Here is a 15,524-nt window from a genome sequence, read left to right as displayed (position 1 = left end):
GACTGTTTATATACAAGGCCTTCGAACTATTACATTATCATAGAAATCTAAACTTGAACTTGATGAGTAAAACAGTTAGCTTGCAGGCTTTGTCTACGGTAGCAGGCACTTATCTTACTGTAATGTATGAACTTGCATATATTTGTATGCACATGTACACATTCGCCATTTTGTATGATCTTCTGAAGAATAAATGCTCTTTTTGTTATGTTTTGTGTTGGTCGTAACAAAACACTCTCCAGGTATTGCACCGGACACTTATGTTTTTTCTGGTCAGCAGACATTTTTCTCCTTAGGAGATGTACAATTTCCCGTCGTTTCTTGCACGAATTAGATGCGTCAATATACCCAGAGTAAAACATGTAAAAAGTTAATTTAGAGTTAAAATAATAATTCCGACCTACCAACCCTATATATGTTTTGGCAGTGAAACAATTATTTAGTGTTGGTATTTTAATAACGTAATGAAAACTACAGGTAATCATGCTAATGAAACAATAAGTGTTTATGAGTGATTGAGTTTATGATGGTCTGCTCGCGCAAATTGGCTGCATATTAGTACGCCATCACCCCTAAAATGTGTTCAAATTCATAAGTGGCATAAGATAGAAGTCAAATCCAAATTTTAGAATACTTGGGGAAAACCAAACAGGGTGCGATAACACAGCTCTTTGCGAATGCATCTCTTGATTCTTTAACGTTTTCAATATTAACCACCAATACACTGGATGCAGTTGTCCTAGCATTAAACTTTCAATGAGTTCACTATATTCCCAGAACTACCATTGTAGCTGCAAACACTTTTGCATGTGAGATTCAGTCCTCGATTGCTAATCTATCCCCTATAAAACTCTTGTTTCTCTGACTAGGCTGTAAACTCAATGTTCTTTAATATGATGTTGATATATCTGCACTCTTTTGATGTATGTGCCGTTGTGCCAACTCATTTAGTGTTGTGTGTTCTCATTCAGTGATGTGTATTCTCATTTAGTGTTATGTGTTCTCATTTGGTGCCGTGTGTTCTCATTTGATGTTGTGTGTTCTCATTTAGTGTTATGTGTTCTCATTCGGTGCTGTGTGTTCTCATTTGATGTTGTGTCTTCTCATATAATGCTGTGCGTTCTCATTAAGTGTTCATTGTTCTCATTACGTACTCTGTATTCTTATTTGGTATTGTATGTTATCATTAAGTACTATGTGTTCGTATATAGTGTTGCGTGTTCTAATTTACTACTGTGGGTTCTCATTTAGTATTGTTTGTTTTCATTTAGTGTTGTGTGTTCTTTTATATCTTATCCTTGTGACACTTAACAGGGTGTTCGTTAATGTTTGACTTCTGGGCTTTACGCTGTAATTTCCATTGTATTATTAAAATGAAACATGTGCTTCAGTTTCGAAATCGTTCTGAACTACTTTTGTATTTTACATTGTTTCAATTTGATGGAGTTTTGCTTAAAAGATGAATGTACGTTGTTGATAATTTAAAAATAACAACAACAACAACAACAACAACAACAACAACAAACAAATGGCATGTGTTTACAGACTTACAACTGCAATTGCAAATCTGAGAAGAAACACACATTCAGTTGTGTTTAAATATTTCTGGTCCTACTCAGTTACTGCATCGTTGGCTTCAAAATAGCTGAAGCATATCAGCAGAGCCACGAACCTAAGAACCTAAAATATGGTTTATATGTCCGTGATTTATAGGTTCGTGGCACAACTCATCTGAGATAACAGTTCTGTGGTCATTAAACACTCCCTCCTGTCAATTTGACCACCGGTCAAAATAATTGATTTTTATCGTCTAGCTCAGTCTCTTGTTTAATACGTCATATTGAGAAACAGATCTGCATCCAGTGATTCATTGGTTTGTTTTCAATACTCTTGATTAGTGCATGCTGAAATAATTCTAAATGAGTTTGTCTCTTCGCCATCGTTGTAATAGTATGTCCTTTTGAAGTTATGATTTGTAAAATACTTTTTCATATTTAATTCATTGTCCATAGCATCGATCCGAACAGAGGCTTGATTAAGAATGTTCAGTTATTAACAATATGTTAACTCAAACGCAATAACTATATACAAATATAAGGATACATAAACATGTAATTTTCGATGTTTTTGAAACATGTGACTAAACTAGTGTCCCAAGAAAGGAAGACGTAAATTTCTGACACAAGCCTGGAATAACAACTTGTTTACTACGTATAAAATCATGAAACTATTTTTGTTATAACAATAAACATGAAAAACGGTGACCTCGAACAAAGCTTATTCAAAACATATCCTTATATGGAAATAAAGCAATATTGTTCGTATGATAAGGGAACCTATATTAACAGCAAACTGTATCATCAGTTGACATAACCGTGCCGATTACTGCCTTGATAACACGTGAATAGCTACTAGTATCAGGTACTCTTTTTAATTTTACTAATTTAATGATTGGTTTGTGGTATGAAATGATTAACGATGGCTTCGATCATACAACACAGTTAGTAACGAAATTAACATTGCATTTCACATATTTGTGCCACTGTGCTATTAGCATACTGAGTCTCTTACGGGTACGTTGGTGAGACAACGAATTCGACGATATACAAGACAAAAGAAAACGCATTCTATCATGAAATCAACTTCATACTATCATGCTGAGGACATAAATTTGATATCAACGTTTTGAATTTTATTATTAATTGGCAAATTATTTGTAATAAGAAATGTTAATATTGATTACGATTTTAACTATTGATATATTTTTTGTACTTGCAATTCATGTTTACCAATTAACTCAAACATTCAGTTTGTATCTTTATATTAGCATTACACATCAACAACTTAGACTTTTATGAGGCCGCTCAAAACGCTCAAATTTATTGACACGTACTTTGACATTGGAAATTCCTGTAAAAAGGAGTAAATAAGAATAATTTCTTGTTAGGATGATGCACTCCGTCGCTGTCTTGCTTCTTTGTCTGCCATATATGGGTGAGTTAAAAGTGAAATTGATATTACGACTACTACTCCTATTAAATGCTTAAGCAATACTTTAGAATATTCCAACGGGCGCACAATAGCATTAAATTGGGACACTTCGTTTGTAATTTTGAAAACCAAATTAAAAATAAGATCAAACTCATTGCTATGTTTATGTTTCATGCACTGAAGAACAATAGTTTTATTTTCTGAAAGAGTCGTATCTTATAACATTTTGGTAAGAATAATTTTTGGTAGGCTTATTATTTATGTAGATTTGTCATTATCGACAAGGCAATATAATATGTCTTTCGATCGTCGATAAGGCAATGGGACTCGCCATTTTTGACAAGGCAATGTGACAGCTTAGTAGACAGTTATCACAAAGCAAAACAGACATTCAATTTCTAGAGCTAAAAAGAGATAGTTTGAGCTGGCACAAGTTTAATTACATGCAAGTTAGAAAAAATATTTGATTATCAAATATGTTAGACAAATAGTGGATGCATTGAAATACTGCGAATGTACATCATTTTATACATTTTAGCCCTTGGTTACATCTACGGCAAGTGTGAACTTGCGCGTGATTTGCTTGCCGAAGGTGTTCCTCAGGAGGAAATGCACAAATGTGAGTACCTGTGCCAGCATTCGTCATTTAGTATTTTGAAATACTATTATGTTTATAAAACTTCCTACCTGAATGTGTGTATTCCTTCCTTAAACTACCTAAAGATCTGTGTGGTGATATTGGGGTCTGAATGCTAGATCAACTATGGGGCTCAAACATCGGTTTACTCCGCCACACCCCTTGCAACTAACTGTAGTTTTGTGAATTGCGTACAAATGTTGCCTTGTGTGTCGTATTGCAGGACTGTTGATTGCCTTTTCGTTATATTTTTCTTATCATATAGGGGTATGTATGGCTGAATATGAATCAAGTTTCGACACGAGCGCCATTCATGATAATAAGGGACGGACGTCGACGGACTATGGCATATTTCAGATTAACAGTCAATGGAACTGCGATCCCGAAGATGGTAGATCTACACGTAACGGTTGTGGACATCCCTGTTCCGGTAAGATTTTGATGGTTCTTTACCATTGAATCTTGAAAGGTAATCCTATGAAATGAGGTCAAATAACGTATTATGTAAAGCATAAAAACATCCTGCTTGGTATTAATCCCTAATAGTAGGCAGTCGAAAATTCTGACGAAGGCTTTATTTTACATGCTTTACTCAAACAGAATGAAAATTTAATCTATCAATTAATATTTATCTTTGTTTAAAATCCAGACTTTCTAAACACGGATTTGAGTGACGACGTGGCTTGCATAAAACAACTCAAGAGAGAACACAACGGATTCCGTTTCTCGTAAGTTTTCCTTTTTAATTTAACGGAGAAAATTCTACAATATAAGGAGAAACTACGATATTTTAATGTGATATTGCATGTATTTAAGGAGATACTACGATCTTTAAATGATTATTACAATCATTTGAGGTAATACAGCAAAACTGCGGTTGCTCGAACAGGCGCTCGTTTCGAGGTCGAAGCTTAGTCCCGAGTATTATTACTACTAAATTCGTATTAAATATACTGACGCTGGACCGAAACATAAAATAATCGATGAGTCGAGCAGCATTGCCGGTCCAATTGCGCAATGACTTATGTCCTTATGACTACCTCGAGGTCATTTTTCACACATCCCCGAAAGCATTTTACAAAATAAACAAACAATTTCCAGTTGTTAAAATTAAGCAATTGTAAAACATGACAGATGAAAGAAAACTTTAATAAGGTGTGAAAAAACGATTAAAGCCGTTTATGCATGAACGCTATTTTAAATAGGCATGGACATTTCGGAGGATAATTCTTAGAAATTAATGACGAGAATTTAATTGTGAGAAACGTTAATGAGTTGTAAACATAATAATGCAGCACTGTTATAATGGTCAAACATATGAATCTTTGAAAACAAGGAATCTTTCTTATGATTTAAGAGTTCCTCGAAAAAAAACAAGATGAGCTAATTATAATTATCCATCCTTGATTTTGCGAAACTTAAATCTGACTTATGCCTTAAGAGGAAGTGTCATATTTCAAATTTGCCTGTTAAGAAAAAACGCTTTTTGTAAAATTAAAGTTTGCTTTTTCTTCTACATTTTCATATTTAAAATTTGACAGTCATTTAGCGCACAATTTATAGTAGGTACGGATGTAAAAAATCGGAATGACGACTTCAAACTTTGAAAATATATTGTAGTCATTTAATAACAGACTTAAATAGAAACTTGGGGCGTTCGAAACATTTGATCACGCGAGGTTTTAGCTCGGGCCCCGGCGTCCTCGAGCGATCCCAGTTTCATTGTAATTACTTATTAAAAGAACGAAGTATCTCCTAAAATATTTAAATGTAATCATAAAAAGATCATTGTATCTCCTCGAATGACTATAATATAACATTTAAATTACGTAGTACAGTAAACCTGCGATTGCTCGACTTTCACAATTATCTTCTCAATGCCCATATCAAGTATAAGCAATCAAACGTTAACGTTGAAAATAGTTTCTTCACACCTTTTCAATTTTTTAAAACTTGCGAAAATGTTCACACCTGCCAATTGTTGGTTTACTTGGAACATGCTTTCGGGAAAATGTGTGTAATAATGACCTTGAGGTAATCAAAGGGTTTGCGCATGATATGTGTATTTGGAAATGGCAATGGTGCTCGTCTTCACGACTTATTTAGGTTTCAATCCAGTGGCAGTATATTTATATGAAAATAGGGACTAGGCAGCAGATGACCCAACTGCAAGAAGGAAAATTGTCAATAGCTTATTTAGAACTGATGAAGTTTGTACAATGCATTTCGTCTTACCGACTGATGTATCACATTGCTTACTACACATTCATGTTTCGCATTTTTCCATTTCGAAATTTACTGGGGTTGTCTATCCCGTACATATGAATAAGTTTAAAAAAAGCATCGGTATATTTATATGTACTCATAAGCAGATATGGGAAACCATTATGCACTATTTTTAAACGTGGAAACTCAGATGAGACATCAACATGACTGCTGCGTTTTTTAGTCATGTAAAATGATGTATTGTCAGTCTTTTACTAGCTCGCTTTGACAAGTCTAGGCTTGGTTTGAGGAAATCTGTATTTGCCGATTTTTTTGACCATCTGGTGTCAAGTCCCGTTAAATCCTAAACATATCATTAGAACAAGAGTGGTTCTTAGATTTGTTAAACTCTATAAGCCAAAGAAGTTGGAGGCGAAAAAATTATTTATAATCCTTTCTTGCACTAAAATGCACTGAAGCAAATTCTGAAAATCTGCAATGACGGACTAAATATTATGTTTTTATTAGGTAATCACACTGCTTTCACTTACGAACAACTTTTAAGGAAACACTAAAGCGTATCGCGTTAATAGCCCGAATTATAAAAAAGAAATTGCCTAAGTTGTTTTCTATATGTACAATTTATAAATATAATTTGAATAAAAATGATGTTGTTTATGTTTAAATTGTCGTTTTATTGAAAATGAAAAGGACTTTAAATGCCTTAAATGATTGGGTTTTATTCGTGTTTCAATATAGCCGAACAAATGACAATTATGTTGAAGCACATGACTGTTTGCTTTTCCCCCTTCATTCAAATCAGACTTTAGAAAGTTCAATAAAAAAATCAAAATGCTGCAGGCCGGTTTTCTAATACAATTGTGCAACGGGACTGTTCTATATCTTTCCACGTAAATAAGACATACGTAGAAGATAACATTTCGTCAGTTTAATGAAAGAACTCAGTATCTGCTTCTATTTCTATAATTATGCAGATATTGAGTTATTGCGCTAAGGTGACGATTTAGTAACGATGACAAGTTGGCAGAATGCTGATTCTTTTGTAAGTTTTGAGAGATAGGCCTAAACTAAATAATCTGAGATTAGGGCAATGGTCTCAACAATGAAAGGTAGGGTAGGGATATCTTTTTATAATAATTATTATCAGTCAAACAGCAAAGCACGTCTTGTATGTGGGTTTACTGTGTTTTATATAATCACTACTTAATGTTTTTAATTGAAATCAATGAAAGGGTCAACCGCTACTATCTATTCATTTTTTATAAAATAAACTGTAGGGTCGAGTTGTTTTTCCAGGTAAGGTCGGGTTTTCCTAAACATATATTTAAAGGCCTTTTTGTTAATATATATCAACCCCCTGGAATATTGTAGCTAGTAACTAAATTTAATTATTATATGAGGACCATAAACATTAATTTATTAAAAATAACATAATTGTCATTTTAAAGAAACGAACAAAAAAGCTTAAACATATGTGGTCCCAGCTGAGATGGCGGTTAGCTTTTGTACTAAGTATTGCAATCTTAAGCTCAAAGATGTACCACGATTAATACAATTGTTTAATTTACCGAAAAAGATGAATACATATAGAAAACAATACTTCTTTTAAAGGATACCGTGTTTAATTTGAAAGAAAGGTGCAGAAAACACCGTATTTCTACCTTATGAGACGATAGTTGATCTCTGTAAATCTTTATGATCAACCAGTCATTTATGCGTTTTCAGCTATTTAATACTCGGTTACAATCTTGTTATCAGTAATTAATATTTTCCATAAATGCATTATTTAGTAAATAGTTAAAGGTTTATCACTAAAAATATATGTTTGTTATACATGTATATGTTTTGATTTTAAATACGAGTATCACTTTAGACTGAGGTTCTATAAAGTTACATATATGTATTTAAAGCATTATACTTAAAAGAATTACACATTATTTAAAGGCGCTGTTTATTTTCATTGGTCCATAAGCACTACGTAACGGAATAGTCAGGTATTGGTTTCGGTTAACTTCAAGTTTAATAATGGATACTCATTTCATGTGGATCAATCTTTATATTACAGTTCTTTATATTTCAAACCAAAATTATTTTAAACTTAACATAATTATGTTGTTAATTTAAACGATGTTCGAAGACTATAAATACCAGCTTAATTTCCCTTCAATATGACTTCAATTGTAAGGTTAACAGAACTTTCCACATTATGTTTTGCATACATATTGAGTATTTCTTTCTTTTAAACGATGAAAGTAAATCCAATATGGCGGCGATACACTTTCAAGGTCGGATAATGGTCCCAAACGCTTTCCATTTCTGTTACTAAATATAGTAGCACCCGTATTCATATCACTTGAGTAGATAAGACGATAGTTTGAGTAGATAATACGATAATTAGAGGAGATGATCGTAAAATAATATCAGATCAGCAGAAAACAAGATAAGATAAGATATTCTTGCATACCGGACATGTGTTTCTGGTCATGTGACCAGTGCTTGAAAACCCCATCTTACACCCCCCCATTTAAGATGAGTCACGCGCAACAATGCGCCACATTTTATTTTTTGTATTGCATGGTTTATGATTTTTTATGCCATTTCAATAAAGCCCAATAAAATATATATGTATGCAAGACTTTAAATTAAAATTGAAAATAAAATAATGGTAAAATACGCGAGTTCTAGTTATTTAAAATTACTAAGCTTTATGACGTCAGTTAACAACGTCGCACGCACTTTTTGGTGAATTTAACAAAAGTGCGTTTTCTACGTCAGTTTTTCCAACAAATTGATAATTTTAGATATGCAAGAAAAAAAAACAATCATGTTATTCCGGTACAGATCGAAAAATCCGACCCTCGGGCACGCTGCGTGGCCGGTAACTCGGCAAGCCTCGTTACCGGCTTACGCGAGTGCCCTCGGGTCGGATTATTCTCTCCGTATCGGAAACACATGATAGATACTTATATAATAAGCTGCATAAATAATATTTTAGTTTATGCATGATATTCGAAAATGACGTCGTTGTTTCATTTCAACTGATAGTTATCAACACATATCAAAATCAATGTTTCAGGTATGCTTACAGGGCGCGTTGTCGGCGTGTCACAAGTAGGTACCTTTCGGAGTGCTAGTAGATTCCTATGGGATTGCGGCCGTTCAGTGTTTTGTTAAAAATCGAATGCCCAACACAAGGACGCGACTGCTGTGTGAAAACACGTGACAAACATAAGACTTTTATAAAGAAAATCATACATCATTGATGTTTTTAAGTTGGTGTGAAAATATTGTAAAATATTATTACTAACCCTCTGACAAAACAACTATTCGAAGAATACTTCTATAATGCATGATAGATAATAATAGATTTGATCTTGCAATAATATCATCTATCTCATATTGATAAAGTCTTAAACTATTATGTTTTATTAAGAGCCTAAAGCATATGGTGTTAACTGTCCGAATTATAAAAAAATAACTTGCCTATGTTGTTTTATATATGTGCAATAATAAATATAATGTTAATAAAAATGATGTTGTTTATGTGGAAATTAGATGTCGTTTTATTGAAAATGAAATGGGCTTTAAATGGCTCGGCTGGGTTTTATTCGTATTTCAATATAGCTTAACATATGACATTTATGTTGAAGCACATGACTGTTAATTTTTGCCTCTCATTCAAATCAGACTTTAGAAAGTTCAAATCAAATTTCAAAATGTTAGAGACCGTTTTTTTGATACAATTGTGCAACGTGACTGCTCCACATTTTCCACGTAAACAACACATGACAGATAACGTTTAGTTACGATGATGAGTTGACTGTTTTGGAACTTTGGAGACTTAGGCCTAAACAAAAACATCTGAGATTAAGGTCACGGTCTCGACAATGCTAGGTAGTGTAGGGACAATAATTTTTATAATACTTATTATCCGTCCTTTTTTTTCTAAAGTCCAAAACAGCAAAACAAGTCTCGAATGCTTATCATACCATTTTGGTTTATTGTAATCAACGAAATGGTCAACAACAACTAAAAGTCGGAAACTTGGATTTGTTTTACCTACCGTTTTGAAATAAATACGTATGTGTAAACTTTACGTTCGTATTCAGTTTAAACTTACTTTATCTAACGTCAACTTTATGAAAAGTTTATAAACTGCTAAGTATCTCTCGTTGACACGATGTTGCGCGAGAGTGTGGTCATATGTGTTAGGGTATACCGATGTATCCCGTAAAAACCCACTTGCGCGGCTTGGTGAACACGAACACAACTCATAAACGCCCAGACTGGGATTTGATCCCGAATGGCCTTGGTGCGAATGGAGTGCACTACCGGACAACCTAATTTCACATTTGACAGCTTAATGATATAAACAGAAAATTTGTTTCAAAATACTTATCATTAAAGTTATAACATACACTGCTCAAAATGACCACCTTGTACAGGTGATTTTTATGACAAATCTCTCAATTACAATTTATTAGTAGCTCGGAAAGAACAAATAGTGTTTTTCTTAATTTTTAATTGAACCTGAAAAATGGGGCCAGATTGACAGGCGAGATTAAATTTTTAGTTGCCAAATATCAAAATTGAAACCAATGTATATAAAATTTGTGTGCTTGCGAGTACGATATCGATGAACACTGAAATTATTTAACATAAACTGTATTATTTTATAATTCAATGGATGAAATTCATTACAGTAAAAAACCGTGAAATACCTCTGTTCGAGCAATACTACTGCTAACGAACTACTCTGCTACTGGTAGTCTTTTTTGCAACAGTAGATATAATCATACAACCCGATATCGGCGGTGAGTGGGTTTAGTCCCACGAGGGTGAAAATGAAAATGACGAATGTGAAAATTGAGAATGAAAATTTAGAATGAAAATTGAGAATGAAAATTGAAAATGAAAATTGAGAATAAAAATTGAAAATGAAAATTGAAAATGAAAATTGAAAATCATCAGAGAAAAAAATGAGCGTCTTGGTATCAGATACAAAACAAAGTAATTTATTTCAAGTTTTTATTTGTTATTTTGTGAAACAAGATAATTGTCACAATCAATCGAAAACTTTCTTCAACCACGTCAGGGTTAGCCGGCCAAGATTGCCAGATTTTCAAATCGGTGGAAGAAACATGACAAACAATAGTTTCTCATTCGCACTTTTGGTGGCGTTCCATCAGCCTTACAATCATTACAGTACCACACATATCGAAAACAGTATTGGCAGTAGCCAGCTGGAGGGAAAATGTTCAAAATCTCATGTCGTTGACAAGGTTCTAACGTTAAGACTCCAGCACAACACAATTGGCATTCCCAACAGAACCTTTTGAAATAATCATTGTACTGTAGTCCAGCAAACCCAACGATGTCAGTATATCGTTTTGTCATAGTAAGTGAAGTGTGAATAGTACAGTCACCGCTGTATATAGTTTGTAGTGCTCTCAAAAGCGTATACATTATTTCTGGAACTTGCATTCGTCAACTTTGCTTACCAATGTTAGAAATTTGAGCTAACTAGCGTATTGCGGCTGTCTACAGCATAGCTGTGTAAATCAGAACTGGTAGTGTTTGAGTGATTAACACAGTTCACCTTTCTATGTAAATGAAATAAACAGAAAGCAAAAATACAAATAATTGTTTATGATTTATTCATAAGATATTTTCCAACAATAGCCGATCTACAAATGTGACATTTACTAGTTTTGATTGAACATGCATGACAAGTCAAATGGTCACAAGGCGTAAACACAATACACTTTTTGTCCGTAACACAAATTTGACAAATGTTTTTTTCATCGTTTTGTAGTTGCAACTCTTGTCGCGTTTCTTCTTTCATGCTGAGGTGATGCCAAATTACGAAATATCTTGGATACTAATCGCATGTCAGCCAAAATGCAAAATATATTAGTACGGGTGGGGTTCGAACCCACGCGGACATCGTCCATTGGAACTTAAGTCCAACGCCTTAACCACTCGGCCACCGTTCTTGGTACAAATGAGCTGAGAAGAGAAGATTATAAGAGCTTGAAATTATACTGCAAAGGCCATACGATCTGCCAAATTGCTCATGTATTCCTTACAAAACTTTGCAGTTACGCTTAGTCGAATGGACAATTGCCTTAAATGGAACTTCAATGCAAAAGTATTAGTACGGGTGGGGTTCGAATCCACGCGGACATCGTCCATTGGAACTTGAGTCCAACGCCTTAACCACTCGGCCACCGTACTTGGTGCAAATGAGCTGAGAAGTGAAGATTATAAGAGCTTGAAATTATAATGCAAAGGAAACATGAGTTTTTTCTTATGTTTGAAGATTTTGAAAAATATGAGATGAAATTTAAAAATTGCTTTCACGTGAAAGTGAAGTGAGCTTTGCAGTTTGAAGCATTTCAAAAGACGAAAGTCTTCATGATGCTTAAATTTTGTTTCACTCAATCGTTGCATAACTATTGAAAATTTCTCATATACAACTAATGCTTCTAATTTCAGTTTATGTTTTATTCAAAATGTAAGCAGATTACAAAGTACAAACATGCATAGTATTCATAACATTGCAAACATATCAATATACATAATTATACACAATTGTTTTCATGAAATCAAACACAAGCAAATGTTTACAATTGTTATAATGTCAAACATTCAATGTGAAAAGTAACTTTATGCAATGTGGTCACTCCCTGTTTTTCATCCAGACTTGTGACTGGCATTGGTCAGGTTACCCACCGCACAAACAAGATCGGAAAATGGTAACTCTGAGCCAGAAACCTATTTTCCTAGTGTCATACACTACGCAAAATCAGCACCCATTAGAGGCCTTCCAGGCGACCTTCTACAATTTGTTACACCTATAATGTAGAGTGCTGGACTACTCGGGTGTAACAAACGGGGTATTGCTGACTCGTTGTAGGTACAACGCCGAACTAGTGATATCTGATACAAGAAGGCCTGTACTGGGGCAAGAATCGAGTGCCTCAGCCGCATAGTCCGATCAAAGAAGGGATTTCTGCGATCAACTTCAAGTACCTCAACCACAAGCTAGGCTCGAAAACTCGTAGACTTATTTCTCTTTTGATCTAAGAGAAGGCTACAGAGTTCACTTTCAATCATACCTCTTAAGCACATAGAGGCATATTTGCTCGCTTTACTTGCAGGCAGGAAATGCTAACTATAATCTCAGAAAGCATTTCCTTTTATGTATCGCAACTTATGAGCAAAGAAGCGATTGAATTTTGAATTTTGAAAAAAACTGAGGCAGCGCTAAAGGCAACTACTCGACAGGGCACACTTAGGACTAGCGCCCCATTCGCTTCGTCCACTCTCTATGCATGCACTAGCGTACAGAAAAGGGGTACTCGTGAGCATAGAGGTTGCCACTCCCTATTTTTCATTGCCTGTAGCGCGACATGATGACCATGAGCGGTTCCTAGTATTGGTACTGTACATCACCTTACACCAATACTAAGCTGGTCTAACGACACCTCCATACTCATGGTAGCCTCTCAAATTTTACTTTTGCCAAAATGTTTTTGCGAAGTTGACAAAATCATTGCATTGCATCCAAGACCGTAGCATATTGAGCAATGAGAAACAAATCTCGTCGAAGCTATACTTCTATGCTCATGCTACCAGACGCAAATAACAAATCACTTGCCAAAATCGCTTTTTGTATATGATCTATTGGCTATCACAGAGAATGATCGTATTCGTCAGGCGATGTCAAAGTGATCGACAACATGAGCTGGCCAGACTCAAGAGCGAAAAACTATGAGGTATCGCGACATACGGTTCTCATGTTCAAACCAGAAGGTCAAAAAACCTCTCAGATATTTTCTCTGTATCTCTGATGCACCAAGTTCATAGTGCGAGGAGAAATCTGAGAAGTTCAAACCCACTTTGGGCTCCCAGCAGACTAACAGCACTTCTGAGCTAAGAGCTTGCTACTGGAATGACGAATATTGAAAAATGTGGAGCTTATATACCCGATGGCCAAAATTAATGCGCATCGCATTATAATTGTGCATAAATGGTTAGGACTATTTTTTTACCGTTTTTATTTATACGCTCATATGAAATAGTTCCAGAATTATCACTTGATTCCGCATTATTATTGTACAAATGGCTCGAGATTTTGAAATCTGTGAATGAAGTAGTTTTTCTATGAAGATTATGTGAAATCAGTTTCAGCAAAATATCATTTTTTCAAGTTTCATGGACTTGGTGGAATTTGTGCATATAGCTTATGATTGTGAGATCTGTGAGATTTGCTGCAAATGTCAATTTGTTCAATTTGATCATTATGAAGATTTTATTTTTTCATGAAATCTTGTGTGAACGCCAGTTTCAGTAAAATATCAATTTTTCATGTTTCATGGACTTGGTGTTTTTTGTGCATATAGCTTATGATTGTGAGATTTGTAATTTTTTGAGAGATTTGCATGAGCCTATAATTTTTTCCACATTATGAAGATTTGATTTTTTTCATGAGACCTTGTGTGAACGCCAGCCTCAGAAAGATATCAATTTTTCATGTTTCATCGACTTAGCTGCATTTTTTTGTGCATATGGCTTATGATTGTGAGATCTGTAATTTTTGAGAGATTTGCATGAACCTATAATTTTTTGAAAGATTTGCATGAGCCTATAATTTTTTTGAATAAATGAAGCCTATAATTTTTTTTGGAAATCTTGAGATCACGCGTTAATTTCTAGATTATGAACATTATGAAGATTTGATTTTTTTTTCATGAAGTATTGTGTGAAATAAAGCCTATAGTTCGTTTTTTGAAATCTTGAGAACTCTCGTCAACTTCTAGATTTTCACAATTTTTCACAATTTTTCAATATTTCCGAGGCATATTTTTTGTTGAGAGCATAAAATTATAATTCAGAGTTGCATTATTTTTGTACATATGACTTATGATTGTGATATCTCAATTGTTTGAAAATAAAAAAGCTTTTTCATACAATCTTGTTTGATTTTTTTAAATTTCAACACAGCAGAATTTGTGAATTTGTTGTTCATGTTTTGCATTATTTTTGTACATCTGAGTATTTTTTTGAAAAATGAAAAATGCTGCTGACAAAATGTTGAATGTTTGTGTGATATGTGTATTTCGAGCCATTTTTTGAAGTATAACGCCAGTGGCTGTTATCTTCAAACATTAAAAGGGAAACCTAATTTTCATCGTAACCCTATTATGTGGTCCTAACCTAGTTTTATTTGTTCACAAATTTGAAAATAAAGGCAACGCCAAAGGCAGTTACTCGACAAGGCACACTTAGGAAGAAGCATCCGATTGCCTATATTTCCCCTCTCATTGTAAAGACTGTGTGGAGTGTCGGACCACGGCAATACAAAGAGGTTGCCACTCCCTATTTTTCATTGCCTGTAGCGTGACCAAACTAAAACACTTTTAGTATATATATGTCTTTTAGTTTGGCCGGGCGAGGTAACCAAAAAGCTCGTCACCCTAAATTAGTTGTACATCGTCACCTGGTTTGCTTAAATTTGTGAGTCGATTTGTCATAAAGAGAGTAAAATGTATGATAAGATGCTTAGCATCTTCAAATAATTTGACATTCATATTTTGGTTTGACAAATAAAATGAGTAAAATTTATGATAAACTACTTAGCATGTGTATATAATTTGACATTCAT

The 15,524-nt window shown here is 34.2% G+C and overlaps 1 protein-coding gene and 2 non-coding genes across 3 annotated transcripts; 1 reads left to right on the top strand and 2 right to left on the bottom strand.

The window, feature by feature from the left end:
- The first annotated feature begins 2,963 nt into the window (after positions 1-2,963).
- Positions 2,964-9,164, top strand: LOC128205567 (lysozyme C, milk isozyme-like). The gene is made up of 5 exons (XM_052907303.1): positions 2,964-2,994; positions 3,530-3,610; positions 3,894-4,058; positions 4,278-4,356; positions 8,931-9,164. Exons 1-5 carry the CDS (start codon positions 2,991-2,993, stop codon positions 8,986-8,988), a joined length of 387 nt encoding a protein of 128 aa, XP_052763263.1. The 5' UTR covers positions 2,964-2,990; the 3' UTR covers positions 8,989-9,164.
- A 2,604-nt stretch (positions 9,165-11,768) lies between these two features.
- Positions 11,769-11,850, bottom strand: Trnal-uaa (transfer RNA leucine (anticodon UAA)). Its single transcript has one exon. It is a non-coding gene; the product is annotated as a tRNA-Leu (tRNA).
- Positions 11,851-12,009: 159 nt separating this feature from the next.
- Positions 12,010-12,091, bottom strand: Trnal-caa (transfer RNA leucine (anticodon CAA)). Its single transcript has one exon. It is a non-coding gene; the product is annotated as a tRNA-Leu (tRNA).
- Positions 12,092-15,524: the final 3,433 nt, after the last annotated feature.

This window comes from Mya arenaria, chromosome 10, assembly GCF_026914265.1.
Source record: "Mya arenaria isolate MELC-2E11 chromosome 10, ASM2691426v1".
Classification (NCBI taxonomy): Eukaryota; Metazoa; Mollusca; class Bivalvia; order Myida; family Myidae; genus Mya; species Mya arenaria.
Note: the sequence above shows the minus strand (reverse complement) of the source record. Positions and strands in the feature narration are given on the sequence as shown.

Excerpts from the sequence above, each read along its gene's own strand:
- LOC128205567 (XM_052907303.1), top strand. Across the intron at positions 4,059-4,277 it reads TTGTGGACATCCCTGTTCCG|ACTTTCTAAACACGGATTTG; the intron begins GTAAGATTTTGA and ends TTTAAAATCCAG. Across the intron at positions 4,357-8,930 it reads CACAACGGATTCCGTTTCTC|GTATGCTTACAGGGCGCGTT; the intron begins GTAAGTTTTCCT and ends TCAATGTTTCAG.